Source organism: Pongo pygmaeus, chromosome 2 (genome assembly GCF_028885625.2).
Source record: "Pongo pygmaeus isolate AG05252 chromosome 2, NHGRI_mPonPyg2-v2.0_pri, whole genome shotgun sequence".
Classification (NCBI taxonomy): Eukaryota; Metazoa; Chordata; class Mammalia; order Primates; family Hominidae; genus Pongo; species Pongo pygmaeus.
The window spans coordinates 190,149,728-190,175,560 of record NC_085930.1 but is presented as its reverse complement, the minus strand read 5'-3'; the positions used below and the strand labels follow the sequence as shown (position 1 = coordinate 190,175,560).

At 37.4% G+C, this 25,833-nt stretch overlaps 1 protein-coding gene across 6 annotated transcripts in view; it reads right to left on the bottom strand.

Moving 5' to 3' along the window:
* Positions 1-25,833, bottom strand: part of FXR1 (FMR1 autosomal homolog 1) — a 64,390-nt gene that overhangs the window by 13,708 nt on the left and 24,849 nt on the right. For all 6 annotated transcript variants that reach the window (XM_054481210.2, XM_054481211.2, XM_054481209.2 and 3 more), the window contains exons 4-11: positions 14,783-14,854; positions 14,224-14,372; positions 13,905-13,998; positions 13,374-13,490; positions 11,254-11,424; positions 8,881-8,959; positions 4,888-4,997; positions 1,280-1,366 (exon numbers count right to left, since the gene is read on the bottom strand). In XM_054481210.2, the coding sequence (XP_054337185.1) occupies positions 1,280-1,366; positions 4,888-4,997; positions 8,881-8,959; positions 11,254-11,424; positions 13,374-13,490; positions 13,905-13,998; positions 14,224-14,372; positions 14,783-14,854 (879 nt within the window). The remainder of the gene's footprint in view (positions 1-1,279; positions 1,367-4,887; positions 4,998-8,880; positions 8,960-11,253; positions 11,425-13,373; positions 13,491-13,904; positions 13,999-14,223; positions 14,373-14,782; positions 14,855-25,833) is intronic.

Genomic DNA, 25,833 nt, shown 5'->3' with positions numbered 1-25,833 from the left:
AGCTAGAGCTGTACTCCCTGCCAAAGCTGTGACCTTAGGCAATTAGATGGTAAACAGCATTGTGTTCCTAGTCGACAGAATTGATGAGGTCATTTGCTGTTTCTGTTCAACATTTACTGAATGGCCTAGAGTGCGCCAAACATGCTGCTATAGGCATACAATATAAAAGAAGACATGGACTCTCCCCAATCAAGGGGATGTTTAACAGACAGCTTTAAAATAAGTTATTTATTAAATAGCTAACAATTATACAATATTACCAGATTTTGCCCTCAAGGAGTTAGAACTGCTGAATGAGATACAGGTGGCATCTATGAAAGGTACTATTAACAAGCTACTTTCCTATCAAAGTAGTGACACATGAGTTGTCACTAAGACTTAGAAGAAGTGCTAGACTTGGTCATTCAGAAATTGAGGTCATTACAGGATGCAAAGTTTAGATGTCTAGACAAAGCTCTTGGTTAAAAGATGAGTACTGAAAGATAAAGCACTGGCTTCAAAATGCCAGCTTTAATTGTGACTTTTCATATAAAGATGAATTTCAAAAGAAAAGAAATGACATTATCAGAGTGATCTCAAAATAGTAACAGCAACAATGATACGACAGACTGGGAGGAAAACATACTAGAGGCAGAGAACAGGTGAGGATATTATTATACTTTAAAAAGAAACACAGCAGGAATAAAAGGGAAAGAGTAGAAAATAAAATTAAAATGTTTAATAATTTATGGGTCATATTTTTCTAAAAACCCTTGCTCTTTATGTATCAACTCAAATAGATTATTTTGTTAACAATGGTTACAAATTATCAAGTAATGTCAACGGAGATAATGCAGATGATTTGCATAATGCCAAAGTTACCAAGGAAGCCCAATGTCACTCCTGGTTCTGTACCCTATTTGTATGTAAAGTACAAAAGTAAAAACAAAATGGCTCCAGTATGAACATGCAGATACATAAGTGATCTGAGAGTCAAATTGCATGAAGACAAAGGAAACGAATCATTTCTTAAGAAAGAAAGAAATATAAAAGCTCAGAGAGAAGAGAAATTATGCACACAAGGCCAATCATTTTAAGATGACAAAGGACTTTTTAAATTCTCATGTAGAATAATGGCAAATCTGAAGCTGAATTAACAAAAATATTTAAAGATTTGAAGTTTACTTCAAATATAAAATGTTTAATGTGAGGACATTTTAAATTTGTAGCAAATGTACAACATTTATGTAGTAAATGCAGCAACAATGATATCAGAATATAGTATGAACTGTATACAAACCTTTAGATAAGCAATATGATACTCTAGAAGAACTTGCACATTTCCAATGCTTTCTTTAGTGCCAACAAATACAAATGGAACCATACCCTGTTTTAAAAAAAAAAAAAAAAAGTCTTCAGTGTTTAATATTTTAACAAAGTTCTAGCCTAAAAGTGACATGAAATTGACAGGCAGGCGCACACACACACACACACACACACACTTTTTGTTTTTTTTTGAGATGATGTCTTGCTCTGTTGCCCAGGCTACAGTGCAGTGGTGCAATCACAGCTCACTGCAGCATCAAACTTCTGGGCTCAAGTGATTCTCCTGTCTCAGCCTCCAGAGTAGCTGGGACTATAGATGCGTGTCACCACAACCAGCTATTATTTTTTATTTTTTGTAGAGACAGGGTCTTGCTCTGTTGCCCAACTCCTTGCCTCAAGCAATCCTCCTTCCCAAAGCGCTGGGATTACTGACTTCGTAAAGAGGTTACAGGCGTGAGCCACTATACCCAGCCCCAATATATAATTAGGAAAACTCTTCTGAAACACGCAGCAATTTACATGTACTAAACTTCAAGATTTAAGGGGGAAAAAATGCTAAAATCCATGTAAGTTGAAATACTCAGATTTTCAATAACTTGTCATATTTGCACCCCAATTTACTGTTGTAAATTGTGTTCTGTGTGCTAAACACTTTAAAAATAATTTTTAAAAATCAGTTTTATCAAGTTTTCTGATTTATAATCAATTTAATTTTCCAAGTATATAAATCAACTTTTAAAGTTAAAATGATTTTCTGGCAGGTCATGGTGACTCACACCTGTAATCCTAGCACTTTGGGAGGCTGAGGCAGGTGGATCACTTGAGTTCATGAGTTCCAGACCAGCCTGGGCAGCATGGAGAAACCCCGTCTCTACAAAATATACAAAAATCAGCTGGCAGGGTAGCACATGCCTGTAGTCCCAGCTACTTCGGAGGCTGAGGTAGAAAGACAGCTTGAGCCTGGGAGGCAGAGATTGCAGTGAGCCAAGACTGTGCCACTGCCCTCCCGCCTGGACAAGAGAGCAAGGCTCTGTCTCCAAAAACAAAAATAAACAATTTTCCTTCAAACTGGCTATAAACTTACAGACTAGATATATCACCTTAGTAGGTATAGCTTTAAAGCATAATAAAGCACATTAGCCCAGTTATCCCTACAGTATGTGCTCAGATAACAAAATCTTGAGTGTTTGTGTACTACAAGAGGTACTTCCTGACGACTAAAAGAAATATCACCTCCAGAGCATAAATATTTACACAATGTAAAATTAAAAGAATTATTAAGATACATAGAGGTATTCAAGTAAATCAAAGTATTAGGCCAGACTTGGTTTACTTTGCTGAACTTCTGAATAAGAAGGTTTTTAAAAAGTGGCAGAAAAGAGAAATAAGATGGCACACTGCGAATTTTTCTTCTTTAAAGAAACATTACTTCCAGCTTCTTAATGGCTGAGAAAAATGAGAGTAAAGCTTAACTCCCCCAATCAGTTTCCATGTCTCTCATTTTCTTCATTTTACAGAATAGTTTCTAACAGTTAAACAGAATGGTTTAGGGATTTTGGGTTCTAAATATGAAACTAAGCATGGTTTAAGACATTTTAGTTCTATATATGACTCAATTATTTTCAAAGTAATTTTTAAGAGTAATGATTTTTAGATATGGTTCATTTAAAACTCAGGCAACCGGGCAAGTGCTAGGGATACAGCACAGCTATTACAGAGGTTCACAGTGGCTTTGAAGAAGTCATTTCAACTATGAAAGCATGAAACAAAGGAAACTAATTTAAGATTAGGGAGTGAGGAAGTCTTAACACTGTCCTCAGGAGTTCACAAGCAGATAAAAGGGCATTCAAAGTGAATAAAAAGGGGGGTGGGAGGGCAAGGACCTAAAAAAATCCTAAGCACACAGCCTGTTTTCAGGTCTGTATTATGCATTTCATGTATTTGATTTAATGCTCATTTAAAAATTGACTAAGAAATAGTATACCAGTTTTACAGTTAACAAAATAACTTGCTGAAGTCATAAAATTAGCAACTGAGCCAGCCAATTTCATCCAGTTACCTAACTCAAATAACATCTATTTGTTAACTGCCGGGATCTTCTGCTAAGGTATAATAGTTTCTGTTCTAAGGATAATCAAAATCTCAGGAAAAAAAAAAAACACTAAACATTCTCATAAAAAACTCATTGTACAGCATTAATGATATGACCAAAAAACAGGAATTTTAAGGAGACAAAACATCATCAACATGTGGGAAGAAAGACATCAAAAAATTTTAGAAAGCTAGGATCAGAATTAACGAATTAACAGCAACGTAATGGGATTTCAATTAAGAAATGGTCAATACTTTCAGATTCTATTGCAACGTAAAAGCATAAGGGGATTTCAATTAAGAAATGGTCAAGGCCGGGCACGGTGGCTCACGCCCGTAATCCCAGCACTTTGGGAGGTGGAGGCAGGTGGATCACAAGGTCAAGAGATGGAGACCATCCTGGCCAACATGGTGAAACCCCATCTCTACTAAAAATGCAAAAATTAGCTGGGCGTGATGGTGCACACCTGTAGTCCCAGCTACTCAGGAAGCTGAGGCAGGAGAATCGCTTGAATGAGGGAGGGAGAGGTTGCAGTGAGACGAAATCGTGCCACTGCACTCCACCCTGGTGACAGAGTAGGACTATGTCTCCAGGAAAAAAAAAAAAAAAAAAAAAAGTCAATACTTTCAGATTCTACAGCAATGTAAAAGTGTAAGGGGATTTCAATTAAGAAATGGCCAATACTTTCAGATTCTATAAAATAGTTTAGGAGAGTACAATCAAGAATTCCTTTGTCAGCACAGTTCACAATGGCAAAGATAAGGAACCAACCTAAGTGCCCATCAACCAATGAGTGGATACAAAAAAAATGTGGTATATATATATACCATGGAATATTACTCAGCCATAAAAAGGAACAAAATAATGTCTTTTGCAGCAACTTGGATGGAGGCCATTATTCTAAGTGAAGTTAATTCAGGAATGGAAAACCAAATATATGTTCTCACTTGTAAGTGGGAGCTTAGCTATGAGGACGCAAAGGCAAAAGAATGCTATAATGGACTTTGGGGACTCAGCGGGGAGGAAGGTTGGGAGGGGGGTGAGAGATAAAAGACTACATATTGGATACAGTGTACACTGCTCAGGTGACAGGTGCACTAAAATCTCAGAAATCACCACTGAAGCACCTTAACCATGTAACCAAAAACCACCTATACCCCAAAAACTATTGAAAAAAAAAATTCCTTTGGGAGTATCTACAGCTTTACACTCTACGTATGAAAAATAACTGTTAAGATTATCAAATAGAAATCTTTATGTCAAGAACTGGCTTTTTTTACTGAAGTACTATCAAAACAACTAAGAACAAGGCCCACATAGTAGAAAATGACTTGTTTTTTAAGTGTATGAAACAATATTATAAAAACATAATTTTAAAAACAAGAAAGAAAAACTCTCTGTATCAGATAAAACAGACAAAATGTTTACAACTATTAAGTTGGCCAAAAAAAGGACATTTTAAAGAGGCAGATTACATTTTAAATACTTACGTCTTCTCTGGGTAATTTATTTTCATTGTCCCCTTCAATTCTCACTCGAACCACACCAGATTTGTCCACTATTTCTTGAATAACTTTGCCATTTTTTCCAATTACTTTTCCTTTAGTAAGAGAAAACAAATATAATGGTAAGCTAAAAATCAATTCTGCTATTCTTTCATTGTCAGCCCAAATTATTTGTAACTTGCTACTAAATTATAACCATCAAGTGAAGCTCCCATCTTTTTACTTTCAATTAACTCGCCCTACAGACTACCAAGAAATCTCACCCTTGGTCTGAAACTTATTTCTCTTTCAGCACGCCTAAGGTTACTAACTGGGACTGACAACAGTGCTCGCATGTAAGAAATTCTCAAAATCTAGACTTTTAAAATATGCTTATATCATTTTCATATTTTTAAAATATCCAACCCATTTCAAAACCTTGGATGTATACATAAAGGCAAAGAGAAAACTATTCTGACATTAATCATTAGCACTTTATTAATTCACGTAAGTAACAAATTCATCAATCTTGCTTTTATTTTCAAGTTTCTATGGGTCCAAGAGATTTCTATGACTTGAAGATAACTTTTATATTTTACACCAAGAAGTTTTTCAAGTACTCCACAGCTATATAAAAAATAACATAAAGCATGTACATGATATGCTGTCTTGCTAGGTATAAAATATTGTAAAATTACATAAAATTCAAGTATTTAACTTTTCTACACTTAACTCGTAAGTCTGTCAAACAGCAGTTATTTTTAATAAATAAAGGGGTCAAAAGGCTCTCTTTCCCTAAAGGACTATCTAAAGATTAGCATATACTCACATAAATAACAAAGCAACACTGAGTTGTGTACCTATTAACAAGTACTATTCAAGTAACCTTCACCATATGGAACAGATGTATCCCTTAGACAGTGAACGGCAACATCATATTTGTTATGAAGTCCACATCCTCAATTAATTTAAGTATATCACTTTTCACAAAAACTTAAACCTTGGTTGAAAGGGTTAAAATGGAAGATTTTCCTGTTGCATGCCTGAACAGTTCCCTTTAAAGAATGAGTAAGAACGACAACAGTAGACTGGTCAATACAATAAAAGGACTATAATGGATTTTTCTCTCTTGTATTCCTACTCTCAAGCCTCCTTCCCCATTAATACCCTAAATTTAAAAGCAGCAGCAATTGAACACGTTAAAAAAAAAGTAGGGCAGGTAATTCACATGACGTGTATCTTCTCTGAGCAGCCCTAGCAGCAGCACATAAAAGCAACCTTCATTGTTAACACAGTGAAGCTCAAGCAGCAACTCCATCCTTGACCCTGCTAAAAGTAAGCAAATGTCTTTCGAAAAACAAAGATTAGGTTGACATACCATATTCCTCCCCCAGAACCTTTGCCACTTTTTCTTGTGAACTATACCAGTTTTGAGTGATCATCCATCACCCTCCTGGGGTCCTTGGCAGGAACCTACCTGCAAGTTTTATTTAGTCCCACCACAGACCGTCAATATTTTAAATGATCATTTCCATAGTTTAAATTCCAGACCATATTGACAAACTGAAGTAGACCTGTAGTATAAATTGAGCATCGAATATAAATGCTGAAGGGACAGACAGAAGTGATTAAGGAAGGCTTCTGGAGGTGAAAGGCTTTGAACCATTTTCAAATCAACGTTCAGATATTCTTCCCTTTGATTTGGGAGGGGTGGGAATGGTCATCTTAGAACTCTCAGAACCCGAATGTGTAAGGAAATCCTCTCTGGAACTTACCCAAGTGTTCTCATTCCCTTTTAATCCTCAGTTCTCTTTTTCTTTCATTTGGACTAAGAATGTACTATTTTTCAAAAGACTGCTTCATCCATAAAACATTATGGAGGGAAACATTGTATTTTTACACATGACAACCAACAGAAATTCTTGTACTACTCCTGAGTATTTCACCAGTGTGTAATAGTCGCTGCTAATGTGTATTTCCTAAAGAGCAGACAACCCACATCACCAAAGCCAACGTAGACAGGATACAGGAAAAGAGACAACAGGTACTCACTTCACTGAATAAAGAGAACAAAGAACTACAAATATACCCAATTTTCTTATTTTTGAAATATCAGAAACTTTTACTCACAACACCTACCACAACTCTCTAAGACCTAGGCTATCTTTTATAATTGATAGACTTGGACTGAAAAGAAACCTGGTTCCCTTTCACAAACCCACTGCCAAATCATTTTTACAAGTGAGGAAACCTTAGTTAAGTCAAAATTACATCTGTAGAGCAGCTACCACATGTTAGTACTGACAGATGTCAATAATTAACGTTTAAAAGGGCTTCATTTTCAAAAGCAGCTTATCAAAGGTAATTTGATACTGATAAACATTTGATAACATTGTGCACCTTACCTATGTATAATTATACAAAATTCTTCAAGTTTATATTGAATTTTAACATCTCATCTTTCTAGCAGTTCAGTCTACAGTGAACAATGGTATACCAAGAACTAATAAAGCAGAGCTTACACAATTGGCAGTAATGTCATACCCATCCAAATGTTTGAGTAGAATTGAAAGGCTTTTTATACCCGGGCGTGGTGGATCACGCCTGTAATCCCAGCACTTTGGGAGGCCGGGGTAGGCGGATCACAAGATCAGGAGCAGGAGTTCAAGACCAGCCTGGCCAATATGGTGAAACCACATCTCTACTAAAAATACAAAAATTAGCCAGGCGTGGTGGCAGGCGCCTGTAGTCCCAGCTACTTGGGAGGCTGAGGCAGGAGAATCGCTTGAGATTGCATCACTGCAACTGCACTCCAGCTTGGGTGACAAAGCAAGACTCCATCTCCAAAAAAAAAAAAAATTTATTTTTACATAAATACTAACAGTTAAATTACAAGAAACAAATTCCTGTGTTTTAAACTACTTTTCCTGAATATACTACTTTACTAACGGCCAAAAAAAAAATCTTTTTAGAATGGAAGTGTTTATTTTTCTATTAATGTTTGTTTTATACAATTTAACAAATAGAATGCCCATAGCTAAACATCATTTCCTGAAGGCAGAACAGGCCGCATTATATAAATGGAACCCAAGAAGCTAAAAGTATTTCCTTAGCGTCAAAAAAAAATTAATGAGAGATAACAGGGAACAAAAACTCATCCCCCTCCTAGTAAACTATACTACATTATCTTGATGCTTCTTTTTATATTAAATGTTTAGGTAAGTCAATTTTTAGTATAGTCACTGCATACTTAACACATAACCAAAGCCTTCCCAATTGCCTCAAATAGCAAAAAGACAGACAGCACAGATGTAGGGCATATTAATAACAGAGCTATAAATTAACTCACTCCAAGCTATAATGCTCATTTAACCATAGCTTCAAATGCAAATTCTTGTCACTTAACTATAATCCATGGGTACAACAGTTTCAATAATGGTGTCAAATAATAAACAGTGAAACCTCCCCTCATATTATCATCCTTCTCTCCTGCCCACAAGTTCTTACCTTATTATTCTATGCCTTGCAACAACCTATTATTCAGGATCTACTGTGTAGAAGTTTATTACCCTATTGTTAGTTCACTGTTACTTTTCTTCTGCACTAAACAAATATCACCAATACCTTCTCAAAAAGTACTATCATAATTTTGATGAATATGTATCAGTGATAAAAAGAGAGTAAAGGAGTGAGAATAATAGGGAAGATCCCAAGGGATGAAAAGACTGATGAAAAACTGTAATGACAAACTTATAAAAACCCTGGGCCTTATTAGTGGGTCATCCTGTACGGAAGAAACATCTTTACTTTTTAACATATGACAATAACAAGTTACACAAAATGTTATCACCAAAAAAAGAAAAGAAGTATTGCTATCTAAATAAATCTACATATAACTGGAATAAGGTTATCAGACTACAAGACTAGTTTTCAATTAAGTTGCTATATGTAACTAAATAATGTTTATTAACTTATTTAACATTTAGTAAAAGTACCTACCAACGAGATTCCTAGGAACCTGAATAAAATCCTCCACAAATTCCAAGAAACCTCTAGCCTTTTTTACAGCATCAGCACTCTGTAGATGAGGGGAAAAGTAAAAATGAAATCCTGTTTCAATCTTGGAGCAACTCATAATCCAAAACAAAAAGATGAGAAAAGAGAAAATTCTGAATGATTATGTTCTACTAAAAGATTATGCTCATTCCACTGGGGAGAGATTTCAGGTGAAGTGATTCACAAAGTACTTAAAAAAAAACATTTTTAAAAACCCCAAATCAGTCAGTACTATTAAAACCAAAAATAAAATAACATCTCTAAAATCTTTAAGCTGCTGAGAAATCTGGTGTCAGAGTTTAAATTACACAGCTGCTGAACAGCCAAAACTTTAACCCAATCCTAAATATACTAGTCTATACCTCCTGGTTGAAATTCTCATGTTAAATGTTAACAATACAAATTGTTAAAATTGTCTGATTTATTTATTCTCAAAATCAGGTATATGACTTAAAAAGCTATTTTTGCAGAGATGCATTTTTTAAAAGTACCTACTGGTAAGAGTATCAAAATTCATAATTTCTAATGAGTACAATTTTAAACAACTAGAGGGTTGGGAGTGAGTCTCTACATGGACTTTCTACTTCTCAATAAAGTCACTTTCACTTTTAACGTTTGTTCTTTAATAACCACAGATAAGGCCAGATGCGGTGGGCTCACGCCTGTAATCCCTGCACTTTGGGAGGCCAACATAGGAGGATTGTTTAAGGCCAAGAGTTTGAGACTAGCCTGGGCAACATAGGAAACCTCCATCTCTACAAAATATATAGATATATATTTAAATTAGCCCAGCATGGCAGCACATGTCTGTAGTCCTAGCTATTCAAGAGGCTGAGGCCAGAGGATGGCTTGAGCCCAGGGGTTGGAGGCTGCAGTGAGCTATGATCACGCCACTGCACTCCAGCCTGAGCAACAGAGTAGACCCTGTCTCTTAAAAAAAAAAAAAAAAAAAAAAAAAAAGCAAATAAAATTTTTTAATTTTAAAACCATAGCTCAAATTATTGTGTGCACACTACATGATATACCATATGCAATCATCATTTTTTACAATGCATCCAATCCTTAAGAACTATATTAAGGTAAACACTATTATTATTTTATAATGAGAACACTTATACAAGGAAGTAACAAACTCCAAGCCTACTCAAAGTGGCCTACCTAAAGTGAATTCCAATCCAGGCAGTATAGCTCCAAAGCCCATCTTTTTTTTTCCCTCCTCCTTCTCAACAAGACAGGACCTTGCTCTGTCGCTCCGGCTAGAGGACAATGGCATGATCATAGCTCACTGCAGCCTCTCATTCCTGGACTCAAGTGATCTTCCTGCTTCAGCCTCCAAAATTGCTGGGGTTACAGACGTGAGCCACCGTGCCTGGCTGTCTTCTTAATTACTATATTATACTGTCTACTTTTAAAGGTTTTGAAATTAAAAGTGAAGCTTCTAGTCAGCTTTACTATGTGAAAGCAGCTGTTCGTAAGAGCTATGTATGAAAAGTCAAGACACAAAATTGTCATTCAAAAAAAACTCCAGGCCAGGCACGGTGGCTCACGCCTATAATCCCAGCACTTTGGGAGGCTGAGGCAGGTGGATTGCTTGAGCTCAGGAGTTCGAGACAAGCCTGTGCAACATGGCAAACCTTGTCTCTTTAAAAAATAAAAATCCAGTTACTCAAATTTGAAGGATGGTCTCAATTTACACATATAAAAATATAGATAAGATGCGTGTGTATGTATATATATAAATTTATATATACTTTTCTAAACTCTATGTTGCCCTGGCTAGATTCAAACTCATGGGCTCAAGCAATCCTCCTGCCTCAGATTCCCAAGTAGCTGGGACTGCAGGTGTGTGTCACTGCACCTGGCTGAATAACATTTTAAAAATAACTTACTAATTTTCTACCCCTGCAAACGTCATGATTAACCAGTGACGAAGTATTATACAAACTCAAGTTCTAGAAAAGCTATTCTAATATATGCCATTTACTGCTGCCAGTGCCTGGCACACAGTAAACATTCAAAAAAAATACTTCGATAGATTATTTGTTATGGGTATAAAACTGAAGTAAACTCAGAAGCAGTTAAGAAACCTCAATAAAAAAACTACATATTTAATTACTTAGTAAATCTTTCACTCCCCTCAATACAAAGTTAACTTCAATTCAGCTTCATAAGTAATGACTACTAGGCTGACTGATGCTAACTGAATAAACTCTACCTCAAAAATGTTTCACTGGAAACTGGAATTTCAAATTAAAATATAATCAAACAATAGATGGTTAATACACTAAAGGCCAATGCAGGAGAAAGAGAACTTACCTCTCCGTAGATTCTAAATGTTCCAGTATCTTCATCTAGCTCAATGGCGGTAACTCCAGGAACCTTCCTAGCTTGCTGGATGTTACTACCATGTGTTCCTATTGCCAGGCCCATTAAATCTTCTCTCACAACAAATTCCTCATGAAAAGCTGCTGCAAGTTGTTTTGTGCACTAATAAAAAAGGAAAATTAGTATTATAAAAGATCAAAATACAAAATGGCTTTTTTGTATGGTTTGTTTTCCAGACAGGGTCTCACTCTGTCACCAAGGCTAGGGTACAGTGGCGTGATCATGGCTCACTGCCAACTCAATCTCCTGGGCTCAAGCAATCGTCCCACTTCAGCCTCCTGAATAGCTGGAAATACAGGCACGCACCACTGAGCCCAGCTGATTTTTTTTTTAATTTATTTTTTGTAGAGACGAGCTCTCACTATGTTACCCAGGCTGGTCTCGAACTCTTGGGCTAAAGCAATCCTCCCACTTCAGCCTCCCAAAGTGCTGGGATTATAGGCATGAGCTACCACACGCGGCCACAAAATGTTTTATTGCACATCCATGTTCATAGCATTATTTACGATAGTCAAGAGGTGAAAGCAACCCAAATCCACACACCAATTAATGAATGAACACAATGTGGTATATAAATTCTGCCTTAAAAAGGAAATTCTGACACATGCTACATAGATGAACCTTGATGCTAAGTAAAATATGCCAGTCATAAAAAAGACTAAAATGATTTTACTTACATGAGGTATCTAAAATAGTCAAATTTATAGCAACAGAAAATAGAATGATGGTTGCCAGGGGCTGGGGAAAGGGGAAAATGAGCAGCTGTCTAAAGGGTATAGATTTGCAGTTTTACAAGATGAGAAGTCCTGAAGATTGGTCAATAATGTAAACATACTTAATACTACGTGTACACTTAAAAATGGTTAAGATGCTAAGTTTTATATGTACTTTACCACAGTATAAAGAAAAACCCAAGAAGAAAAAACCACCGAAAATCCACATAAATTTTTTTAAAAAGGCCAAAACTCAAGTCTAAGAAACAAAGGAAACTCATCTAATGTCATAAAATGAATGGGGAAAAGAAACTGTTTTATTCATCTATTTTATTAGTCTAAAACACTTTTCCAGATACAGGCAGATTTGTTCACATATCCCTTGTTCAGAATTTTTAAATTAATGAGAACATTTCCGAATTTGTCCTAAGGATAATAAACATATCTTAATTTCTCTAAGACACCACAGTGTGTGCATGCACATGTGTTCATCTAGATGTAGAAAGTGTGAGTGAGTGGGAAGAACAAGTATCCTAACAGTGTAGCAGGGAAGAACAGGACAAAACAGAGTACCTTAGGATAAGACAGAGATATAATGATAAGCTTAATATTTTAATACTACATGCCACATGATGCCTCACTCCTAGTCCTCCTCTCCTCTCACACAAGAGCTGTTACAGTGAACTAGTTACTGATGAAAGGTATCATGACTGACAGACGACAAGGCAGTTAAAAAAAATAAAAAGGTTAAATACAAAGTAAAGAACTAGCAATACAGTCTACTGAGTATCCCTAGTTTCTTAGCTCTTTTGGCACCTGTCATCTAAGTCCTACCAACAAGTCAACAGGCATTTAGCAAAGGAAAGGCTATGTTTGATAAAAGGTAAAATGGAAAAGCAATTCTTCTACAGACACGACAACTCCAAACAGTCACGAAACAGAGGTCCTAGGCTGCCTTCGTTTGAAGCAAGGAACTTGAAAAATATAAAACTAAATGGTGCCAGGTTCGGTGGCTCATGCCTGTAATCCCAGCACTTTGAGAGGCTGAGGCGGGCAATCACTTGAGGCCAGGAGCTCGAGACCAGCCTAGCCAACATGGCAAAACCCCATCTCTACTAAAATACAAAAATTAGCTGGGCTTGGTGGGGCACACCTGCAATCCCAGCTACACGGAGGCTGAGGCAGGAGAACCGCTTGAATCCGGGAGGTGGAGGTTGCAGTAAGCCAAGATTGTGCCACTGCACTCTAGCCTGGGCAACAGAGCCAGAATCTGTCTCCAAAAAACAAACAAAAACTAAATGGGACACAGAAAACTCTTTTGTAAGTAAACCCACTTACTTCTAAATGCTTAGTGGCCTCTTCATTTCTGGACATAAGCATCAATTTCGTACGAATACTTCGCAAATGCATGTCACTTAAGATGTTTACTCTCTTCACAGTTGCTTCACTGGCAGACTATAAACAAACAAGCTAATTACTCAAAACTTTAATCATTCTTCCAAATAGCACAAACACCATCATCCCATCTTCTATGCAAAGCCTTCCTTGCTTCTCATCTACTACACTTCTTTCACCTAACACTCACTACTCTGAGTAATGACACTTTCCTTTCTGAATTCCTGTATTATTTAGATCTGCTATTCAGAATATGTTTGGAGAAAAATCCGGAATCTCACACATTAAGAATTTTATGATGTTAAGAATGTAAAGTAATTAACATTTTATAGCTGCAAACAAACTTTTCTCCCACACTATATTAATAAATTCACTATACACTAAGTTGACCTTAGCTTTTCTTTTGAAATATGTAATTATAAAATCTGTGCAATACCCATTAATAAGCTACCTTATAATATGGTATTGTCTTACCAGTATCATTAGCTGTGTTGTTTCTGGATGGTAAAAAATTCTGCATGCTCCTACTGCTTTCTTAAAATCTTTATGTGCATTTTCATTAGCACACCTAGAGAGAAATTAATTTATGTGTAAGAACTCAATAACAGATTAAAGTCAGAGGAGAGTCATAATACAAAGTCAGTGTTTCATTTTGACATCCCCCACTAAAACCTTTGTTCATTAAGATGATTTTCCATCAGAAGGTTTGATTGGGCATTAGGGAAAATGTTTTGTAGGACTGAAAAATCTTCTTAATTCACAAAACAATTCAATAGTAAATAAAATTACTCACGCCTCTCTCAAATCCTCAGGAACATCCACTGTGCATTTAAAGAAGGTATTTTTTTTGACAGTTTTATTTTGATTGACAGGCCGAAGTCGTTCAAATGTGACTATTTCATTGTAAGTAGCATCACAAGCAGCATATTCAATGACATAAAACTAAAAGACATCAAAATACTTTAAAAATCCCATCTGAACAAAAATAATGAAGTTTAAATGAGGTTCTAATTACCTTGCTCAGCTTAACCAATGGACCCTCCCCCATGTGGCATAAAATACTAAGCACAGCTTAACTACATCAATCTCATTTGCCTAAACTAGATTATAGGTTCTTACAAGCATGAACCTTGGTGGTCCTTACATGCTTGAGGTGTACCTCTGGAGAGCAGCTTTGGTGTTTGCCAATACAGAACACAAACAGAAATTAATGCTAATGGAAATGTCTGATCAACTATTTCTCAGGTAGGCTTTCAGAAATAAAACTAACAGTTGAAATAAGATTTACAAAAACCAAGCACTGAGGTACTTCCTTAGAAACTAGTCACAAAGCAAGTGTGAAGAGTACTTACTTCTCCTTTCATCATCCGAACTTTAGCCAACCACCACCCACATGGCTCTTGGTCATTTGCTCTTGAATACACCTGAGAAGAAAAAAAATGCCTATATCCATTCATCCCAAAAGATTTCAATGCTGTAAATAATGACTTTTTATTAATACCCAATCCCATTAAACTTAAGAATCAAAAATGCTATTTTATTTAATTGGTATAGTAAATGCAATTTAAAGAAAGTGATATCTACACTTAAATTTACTACTTAAAAATAAAACTACTTTTTTGGGCAATTTAGCTTCTTGGAAATTAATTCCATATTCATGAGGTTTACTAAACATAAGTATTATTTTAAAGAAATGCTCTTACAAAGGAGTTTTAAATAATGTAAAAGACAGGTCTTCCTGTTTCTGTCAACATTGTTAATATTAAAAATTGTTCTCAGAAAGTGATTAACCTAATTTTTAAATTCCATCGAGGATATGACATTTAGATCCCTTGCTAAAGAACCGAAATCAAATGTACTAAAATTGTTTAACTGAACAAAAAAATTACACACATTCAGTCCGTCTAGCAGAATACATTAAGTATCTTACAAAATTCCTATCCAGGCCGGACGCAGTGGCTCACACCTGTAATCCCAGCACTTTGGGAGGCCAAGGTGGGTGGATAACCTGAGGTCAGGAGTTCGAGACAAGGCTAACATGGTAAACCCTGTCTCTACTAAAATACAAAAATTAGCCAAGCATGGTGGCAGGTGCCTATAATCTCATCTACTCGGGTGGCTGAGGGAGGAGAATCACTTGAGGCAGGAGAATCATGTCAAGGGGGCGGAGGATGCAGTGAGCAGAGATCACGCCACTGCACTCCAGCCTAGGCAACTAGAGCAAAACTCCATCTCAAAAAAAACAAAACAAAAACTATCCACAAAAAAAAATTCATATTCTTTATATCTATAAATATCAGTTTTATTAACGTTAATAGGTCACAGAAGCTTTCACTTGGGATTAGAGTTATTTCTTATGACACAGCAGAGCTTCTTTAACATATTACATTTTCAATACAGAGAAAGGTAGAAAAGGGGAGCTGAGAAGAAACTAAGAACCAATAAAAACCAAGATTGACTGTCCTTGCAGAGATCATCAGGGAAACCTATCAGTGGATGTTAACAGCCATCTGGGAGATAAACACAAACAACTAAAAACAAAGACTTTTAGAAAGCCTGAAGCTTCTATCAGGATGATTTGAGAGTAATCTTGGAAGTGGTAGGAATACTGGAACTGGAAATGAATAAACCAAAACCTACTAATGAACTTTATTGTATACCATGATTAGAAAAAAGCTATGAGAAAAAGCAGGAAGTCCAACATACCAATCAGGGTCCGTTAAACTCAATTTTAGCTTTTCCATTTCTTTTATAAACAGATCTAACTATTCAAAGGGATCAATATCTCATGACTTACATTCTTCCTTAGACATAGTCCAAAAAACAAGAAAGTTTACTTTTCTAAGACTAGAACAGAACTCACCCTTATTCTGTAATTATTTATATGTATCCACTGGGCCCTTTTATAAATGTAAGGTAGAATCTAGTGATCTTATTTTTCCTATATCTTGAAACACTTAACAATTTCATCAACATTCATCAGTTATTCTCAGCTATGCTTTAAATAAAGACTAAAATGGAACAGAGGAATGATGCATCACCTAGAGGATAGAACAGTGAAATAAACTGTTAATGTTCATACAGTTTCCTTACTGCATAACCTGAGGTATCACATCTCTTTCAAAATAGTTCAAAAAGACCAAAGACACCATCCTTGTAGTCTGCTTTTAGCTACCGTTGACCGGTTGATAATTATGAATTTATTTTTCACTCATAATTGCGAAGAGAAGAAAAATTTACAGAGGAAGGCCTTTCTAATTATTAGAAATATCAGACAACAGATGCAAAGATAGCAGCAGCACACTAGATTCTACTGATAAATGTGAAATTATCTTACAAAGCAAAATCTCAGACTATGAAGTCTTCAGACGGTGACATCTTAGAAGAATGTTCTCAAACAATGTATTTCTAAGGAGAAGAGGGAAAAATGATGTGTATTCTCATCCAGTTAATGACTCAACTGAGACTCCATCATGCAAAATCCTCCAACAAAAACCCAGATCATCCTGGTTTGCTAAAAGGGTGTATGACAGTATTCTTCCATCCTTTAAGATGTTTGTGGTCAGGCACGGTGGCTTACACCTATAATCCCAAAACTTTGGGGAACCAAAGCAGGTGGACTGCTTGAGAGCTCAGGAGTTCAGGACCACCCTGGACAACATGATGAAACCCCATCTCTACCAAAAATACAAAAGAAATTAGCCAGGTGTCGTAGCGCGCACCTGTGGTCCCACCTACATGGAAGGCTAAGGTGGGAGGATTGCTGGAGCCTGGGAAGTTGAGACTGCAGTGAGCCAAGATTGTGCCACTACACTCAAGCCTGGGTGACAGAATGAGACCCTGTCCGGGAGGAAAAAAAAGGTAAAAAAAAAAATTGAAGATAAAATTTTAAGAAATGTTTGTGTGCCAAAATGTACTTCGTAAGTGGAAATGTCAAAAGCAGATGTGTATACAAAGGTAACTAGAAAAAGATAATGAAATGCAAAAATATTCAATAGATTAGTCAATCCAACTGACTAAATATGCTAAAATTACAGCACAGACATGGCTATCCCTTCTTCAATAGAATGAGATGCCACTAAAAGTTCCAAAGTATTCAAGGACTGCATTCTGATGATCCAACTGTAAGAATAACCAGAATAAGCTAGAATTTATTAGAGATATATTTTAAATCTGCTATCAATATTTATAAGATTGGTATGTTCTAGGTTCATGTATAACAGTGAGAAGTTAGTTACATTTAGATAACTGCATTCATTGTAGATACATATATCATCAAAACCTGGAAAATATGAAAAAGTTGGATTTGCTATGTTTAAACCCCTACTAAAATGTCTAATAAGGCCATGTGTGGTGGGGCTCACACCCGTAATCCCAGTACTCTGGGAGGCTGAGGTGGGCAGATCACTTCGGCTCCAGAGTTCGAGACCAGCCTGGACAACACGGTGAAACACCATCACTACGCAAAATACAAAAGTTAGCCAGGCACGGTGGCATGTGCCTGTAATCTCAGCTACTTGGGGGCCTGGGGGCCTGGTGTGGGGTGGAAGGATCTCTTGAGCCCAGGAAGTCAAGGCTGCAGTGAGTTGTGTTCGCTTCACTATACTCCAGCATGGAGTCAATAATGGCCTTTAAAAAAGTCTAATAATGTCCGGGCACAGTGGCTCATGCCTGTAATCCCAGCACTTTTGGAGGCTGAGGCAGGAGGACTGCTTGAGCCCAGGAGTTTGGGACCAACCTGGACAACACAGGAAGATCCCATCTCTATAAAAAAAATTTTTTTTTAATTAGCCAGGTGTGGTTGGTGCATGCCTCTAGTCCCAGCTACTTGGGAGGCTGAGGAAGGAGGATCACTTGAGACTGGGAGGTCAAGGCTGCAGTGAGCCATGATCATGCCACTATACTCTAAACTGGGTGACAGAGCGAGAACCTGTCTCAAAAAAAAAAAAAGGTCTAATAACGACCTTACTACCCTTTCATTCTTTCTGCTACAAAATTATTTGGTAAATGATCAGTGATGACTGTTTTCCCAAGTATACTGAGGGTTACAAAAAGAATATTCTAGGCCAGGAGCGGTGGCTCACGCCTGTAATCCCAGCACTTTGGGAGGCCGAGGTGGGTGGATCACCTGAGGTCAGGAGTTCAAGACCAGCCTCAACATGGAGAAACCCTGTCTCTACTAAAAATACAAAATTAGCCAGGCGTAGTGGTGCATGCCTGTAATCCCAGCTACTCAGGAGTCTGAGGTAGGAGAATTGCTTGAACCTGGGAGGCGGAGGCTGCGATGAGCTGAGATCACGCCATTGCACTCCAGCCTAGGCAACAAGAGCGAAACTGTGTCTCAAAAAAAAAAAAAAAAAGAATATCCTAACAACCAAAAGAAGGTGCCCATCCGAGTAACTATCTCAGAGAGGCAGCTCGAATATCTCTTGTTAACCTGTGGGTAAATCAAGCCTCATCTGCTGAAAATGTTATGTCTTAAAACTACCTAACCCCCTTATTCTATTTTCACCAAAGCATAATCATTCATGAATCTGGCTAAATAAACCATTCTCAACTGCCTGGAGGCTTTTCTCACTAAACGATGAAATGCTGAACTCAATTTTAAACTTAATATCCACTTCTGTAAGCTTAATAACTTCACCCCTGAAAGACCAAGTTACTCTCATAAAGTGACTAAACCTAAATTCCTAAGCCTGAATCAAACACACTACAAATTTGGCCGCACGGCCCACACCTGTAATCCCAGCACTCTGGGAGGCTGAGGTGGGTGGATCACCTGAGGTCAGGAGTTTAAGACCAACCTGGCCAACATGGCAAAACCCCGTCTCTACTAAAAGTACAAAAATTAGCTGGGCAAGGTGGTGGGCGGGCGCCCGTAATCCCAGCTACTTGGGAGGTTGAGGCAGGAGAATCACCTGAACCTGGAAGGAGCCAAGGTGGCACCACTGCCCTCCAGCCTAGGTGATAGAGCAAGACTCCTTCTTAAAAAAAAAAAAAAAAAAAGCCGGGCACAGTGGCTCACACCTGTAATCCCAGCACTTCGGGATGCCAAGGCAGGTGGATCACCTGAGGTCAGGAGTTCGAGACCAGCCTGACCAATACGGTGAAACCCCATCTCTACTAAAAATACAAAAATTAGCCGGGCATGGTGGCGAGTGCCTGTAATCCCAGCTATTCAGGAGGCTGAGACAGGAGAATCACTTTAACCTAGGAGGCAGAGGTTGCAGTGAGCCGAGATCACGCCACTGCACTCTAGCCTGGTCGACAGAGCAAGACTCCATCTCAGGAAAAAGGAAAAAAAAAACCCCCACTTACAGTGCTATGGATCAAATCATATCCTATACAAAATGAAGAGTATATCTCACACAATAAAATATCACTTTAATAAGCCAGCATTAAAACTGCGCTCTAGTGTACTATATCCTAAATGTTAATTACTGAATTGATTTACGAATATGTCATTGAATAACAGCGCCCCACAGAAATTCCTTTTCTTCAGATTTTACTTAACTCTGCAAACTATTTCACAGGAACAATTCACACTCTCAAATGGCCCACACACTGCTCTAACATACTAAAATCCAGGAGACTGTGGAGTGACCATGACGAGAAGCCTAAAAACACAATAGCACTCATTGTAATCACTACCGTTTTATGGAGTACAGGATGAAATAAATAGGAAGAATCAAATTCCAAAAGCCTATTTCAGGATTCTTTCCACCAATGATCCCAGGTCAAACTCTTTTTCAAAAAAAAAAAAAAAAAAAGTCTCTACACTCAAGCAAACAAATGTGAGTGATTTAAATGTAATTCCAATCTGGATCCTAAAGTCATCAATTTTTCATTGAAGTTCATAATGTTCAACTTATGCCTTTTTTTTTTTTTTTTTTGGAGACGGAGTCTCGCTCTGTCGCCCAGGCTGGAGTGCAGTGGCGAGATCTCAGCTCACTGCAAGCTCCACCTCCCGGGTTCACGCCAGTCTCCTGCCTCAGCCTCCCGAGTAGCTGGGACTACAGGCGCTGACTACCACGCCTGGTTAATTTTTTGTATTTTTAGTAGAGATGGGGTTTCACCTTGTTAGCCAGGATGGTCTCGATCTCCTGACCTCATGATCTGCCCGCCTCAGCCTCCCAAAGTGCTGGGATTACAGGCGTGAGCCACTGCGCCCGGCCCAACCTATGCCTTTCAAGTAGCCAAATTAAGAATAAGTATCAAAGACAGAGAATTTTTACCAGTCTTCAGTAAATTAACTATATTTCCATTTTTCCAAATAAATTTTCCTATTATTTACTATTAAACTAAATAATCAATCATAAGGACCCATTTTCAACATGTGAAATACATTTATTGAGTACTGCTATTATGTATGTGCCATTTTGTATTATTACATTTTAAGAAGAAAACGCGCATTAGAAAAGTTTAACATCTGGAATGAACATGTATGATTTCTCTACCTAAATAATAGTATTATCTCATTCACCTTTAAGGCCGATACTTTCACAAATCAGTTTCCTACCAACTTTCTTTACTATATCAAGTCCTAGAAACTGGCCACTCTGCAAGACAAAAACAAGTAACAAAGAATATGTTCGTCTCTCCTTTATGTGTGAGCATTTCCCAAGCAGTAAGACTAACAATGATCTTGGTATCTCGGTATGATGAGAAAAACTACATCTAAATACAGACAGCTAAAAACTTCAGACTAGCCAAAAGAATCAAACTTAAAACTTTTTAAAAAGTAGAGTAAATAATCCATGTGTATCTTTTATTTAAATAAAATATTGAATTAGGCTAGGCATGGTAGCACACACCACTTTGGGAGGCTGAGGTGGGCAACTGCTTGAGCCCAGGAGTTCAAGACTCGCTTGGACACCATGGCAAAACCTCATCTCTACAAAAAATACAAAAATTAGCCCAGCATGGTAGCACACGCCTATGATCCCAGCTACTCAAGAAGCTGAAGCAGGGAAGATCCCTTGAGCCCAGGAGGTCAAGGCTGTAAGTAAGCCATGATGGCACCACTGTACTCCAGCCTGGGTGACAGAGTAAGACCCTGTTCTCAAAAAAATAAAATTTGGGAAAAAAAAAAAATCTAAAAAGTTGTAAAAGAAAGGAGTGTCTTACCTCAGATAATTTTTATTCTCTTTTTTAATCCAATTTCTCTCAAGGCGCCTATCCCAACATTTTAATATAATATATAGATATATAACCATAATGCCTGACAATCCGCCATATGACTAGAAAAGGAAAGGCATATGCCATGACAACAAAAACTTGCCAATTCCTATTTTAACTATGAATACTAAACCAGAAAACCTCACAGTTCAAAAACAGGTTTTTAAAATTTCAAATATGCTAAATGCAAGGAAGAAACCTTATAAAAAACGTTATCAGGGCTGCGCGTGGTGGTTCAAGCCTGTAATCCCTGCACTTTGAGAGGCCGAGGCAGGTGGATCACCTGAGGTCAGGAGTTTGAGACCAGCCTGACCAACATGGAGAAAACCCATCTCTACTGAAAATACAAAATTAGCTGGATGTGGTGGCACATGCCTATAATCTCCGCTATTTGGGAGGCTGAGGCAGGAGAATCACTTGAACCCAGGAGGCAGAGGTTGCATTGAGCCGAGATGGCGCCATTGCACTAGAGCCTGGACAAGACCGAAACTCCATCTCCCAAAAAAAAACAAAAAAAAAACAAAAAAAAACACGTTATCACCTTAGATGTCAGGCTTACTATGTAACATGTCTGTGTGTGTTGCGTATATATTACTTGCTGAGCAAGGCAGATATCTAAAATAAAAAGCAAAAATGTTACATGTGAAATGAGGGACGAGGGATATTTCTACTGCCCTTCCAGGAGCCCAAAACACTGTACTAGATACCCAATGTAAATGAAATCTAAAGAACTCTTCATTTTCACATCACCTTCAAACTTTACAGGCTGAGCATATTTTTCTAGCAATCTTTAGTCAGCAAAAATCAATCATTAAGCAAATACTTATGAAATATTTACTATTAAGTGTTATGAACATTTTTAAAGAGATGCCACCACTTTTTAAAACGCAAATAAAAAGCCACTAATTAGGTATAAAAATCAATATTTCCATTTTAGACCTTTTCAAAATTAACTTTCTACTATAAATCATATGATGTCTTCTTGGGTCCACTGCTGGGCTATGACTTTACTTTATGTGCTATAACTTCATGTAAATTTCCTAAGGGGCTAGAAAGGCAAACCCTGTATTTAAGCAACCAATATATTTTTAATGTAACAAAATGTTAGTGTAAACCATATGAAACTGTCAATATTTAACCATTTCTGACCTACAAGAATGGAAATTTCTTATGGCTCAAGTCTTTAAAAATCACCTTACAAGCTTAATAAAGCTCTCTCTTGGATCATTTTTGTTCTAAATTTATTGCTAGGGGCAAAGTCACCTTTTCTTTCCTTCAAAGAAGGATTCCTAGAACTGCAGAAGAATGTTGTGAGTTGGCACAAAACTGACCAAACCCTGTGAATACATTTGGAAAAACAAAAAATGAAACTGGTTATCAGCTTCCCAACCTCCAGACTAACCTTGGACAAGCTAATAAAGTATTCACACAGTTAAGAAGAGGACACAAACCGTTTTGTGACTCTGAAATAATCTGTTTAAAAAGCATGATGGCAGAGCTCCCGGGCTGGTGAATCTATTGATGGGCTGGAAATGTGGCATGCTCAAAGAAGTCATGTAAGCTCTACTTTCCAAGCCCCTTCCCTCACCCCGACCTTGCCTCATGCATCTCTTTCATTTGGCAGTTCCTGACTTGTATCCTTTATAATAAACCAGTAAACAATCAAGCCTTACCATCTGTAAGTATGATTGAAGAATGTCAGTTTACCTCTGCGATTTTGCACAATCCCAGAAAAATTTTAAGAAAAAGTATTTATTGACCAAAAAATTACATTTCGTAACCAAGGTGATCAAATATGAAGCAACCTAAAAGGATTACCACCCACCCCCCCCTACCCCCGCCGGTATAAGGGGAAAATAGTGCAGGGAAGCAGATGTAAAAAACATAATTTACAAACATAAAAGTAAGCCTGCGCAGTGTCTCACGCCTATAATCTCAGCACTTTGGGAGGCCGAGGCGGGTGTTCACTTGAGGCCAGAAGTTTGAGACCAGCCTGGCCAACATCACAAAACCCCATCTCTACTAAAAATAAAAAAATTAGCTGGGCATGGTGGCTCACACCTGTAATTCCAGCTACTCAGAGGCCAAGGCACTACAATCACTTAAACTCGGGAGGTGGAGGTTGCAGTGAACTGAGATTGTGCCACTGTACTCCAACCTGAGCAACTTAGTGAGACTCCATCTCAAAAAATAAAAAATAAAATTGCCTAAGAAAAAAACACAAAAAAGATAAAAACTCAGGGCCGGGCACAGTGGCTCACACCTGTAATCCCAGAACTTTGGGAGGCCGAGGCAGGCTGATCACCTGAGGTCGGGAGTTTGAGACCAGCCTGACCAACATGGAGAAACCCCGTCGCTACTGAAAATACAAAATCAGCCGGGCATGATGGCACATGCCTGTAATCCCAGCTACTAGGGAGGCTGAGGCAGGAGAATCGCTTGAACCCGGGAGGCGGAGGTTGTGGTGAGCCGAGATTGCACCATTGCACTCCAGCCTGAGCAACAAGAGCAAAACTCCATCTCAAAAATAAAATAAAATAAAAAAATAAAACTCAGCCATAAAATGCAAGGACTTCCTACACCAAAAACTACACACACACAAAAAAAAGACAATTCACAGAACAAGGGGTTAAGAGCCAACCAACTAATTTAAGTGATGTTCCCATACCACTATTCATTAAGGAAATGAGAATTCAGGAGACATCAGTTTCCATCCACCAAGTTTACAAAACTGTACATATGAACAATATAATACAGTCATTTAATGTATGAAAAAGATACCTCCAGTGTTAATAAAAGTATAAAGTGGTAATTCTGAAGACATTTTTGGAGGATGAAATGGTACATTTTAATACTTTTAAAAATGTTAACCTCTTAGGAATTATACTACCAGACTTGCATAAGAATATTAACTTTAACTCTGGCATTGTTTTCTTTTGCTAACAGCAAAAAAATTTGGTAATTTCAATGTCTTTTAATTTGATATATCCACACCAAATAATTTTGAGGTGGTTACAAAAAATGAGGTAAATTTAAATGAGAAGACATGAAAATGTTTGCTGTCCTAATTAAGTGAATACAAAAGTCACAAATATATAACTTAATCCCAATTTTTTTTCAACTTAAATATGTCCTTTATACATGCAAATAAAAAACTTACGAGAGAATCAACTCTGGTAAATGAGATCTAAGATAGGGTGGGTGGACAAGTACACCTACATTAAGATGGAAGGTTCACTTTGTACTTTATATAATTTTTTACCATTTCATTTTTTACATTAAGCTTTATTACTTTAAATTTAAAGAAGGGGAGGAGGCTTTCGAAACGTTACCTGGGAAAGCACTAACTCCGAGTTTCTAAACACTCTACGTAACATCGATAAATCCTTAATAAACAGTGACAAAAAAACAAAATCCTATGGGTGGCAAGATTATGCTTAAACTTTTTCCTTATATGAATTTTCAAATTTTTCAAAAGTGAAAAAAAAATCACATCTTAATTTCAGATAATGACTTACAAAATTCTAGAGGCAAATTTGACCAGAGCTGAATCATAAAACATAACGTGAAATTTAAAAAAAACTCTAGATTCAATTGCTAAATCATTCAGTCTCTAACAAAAATGTCTTCTTCACAGAAGCGGAGGCAGACCACAGGGGTGAGCCACAGACCGTTCAGGAACAGGGCAGGACCCTCCTGGACAGGAATGGAAAAAGTACACTGTAACAACACCCTCAGCACCCCACCAAGAGTAGTTTTCCCTTTAATCTGAGACTTGACGCTACCAATTTTAAGTGTCTAAACAACAAAAAAGTGTAAGAAGCATTACTCTCAAAACTGAGTGCAACACATTTCTAATTCTAGAACATGTCCAAACCTACATCATTCCTTGCTTGACCTAACTTTTGCTTACTCAAAATCCAAAAAACACTGTACCAGAAATAAATTTTGAAAAATGAAAACGAATCAAGCCCGTTATTCTCACAGGAAACTATTATAAAGAGATACAATATTGAGAAAAACATTTTCAATAAAATCTGAAGTCCAAATGAACACAGTAATCTGCAGCATCACTGCCATATATAGCACCCACCAAGGACCCCACTTCACACTCCTTGATTTGCAGCAGTCACTTCACCACTTTGTTTCCTCGTGTCTCCCCCAGATGCCACCAGTAACATTTTCCTCAAGAACTCTAATACACACAGATAGTTACAGGTATTCT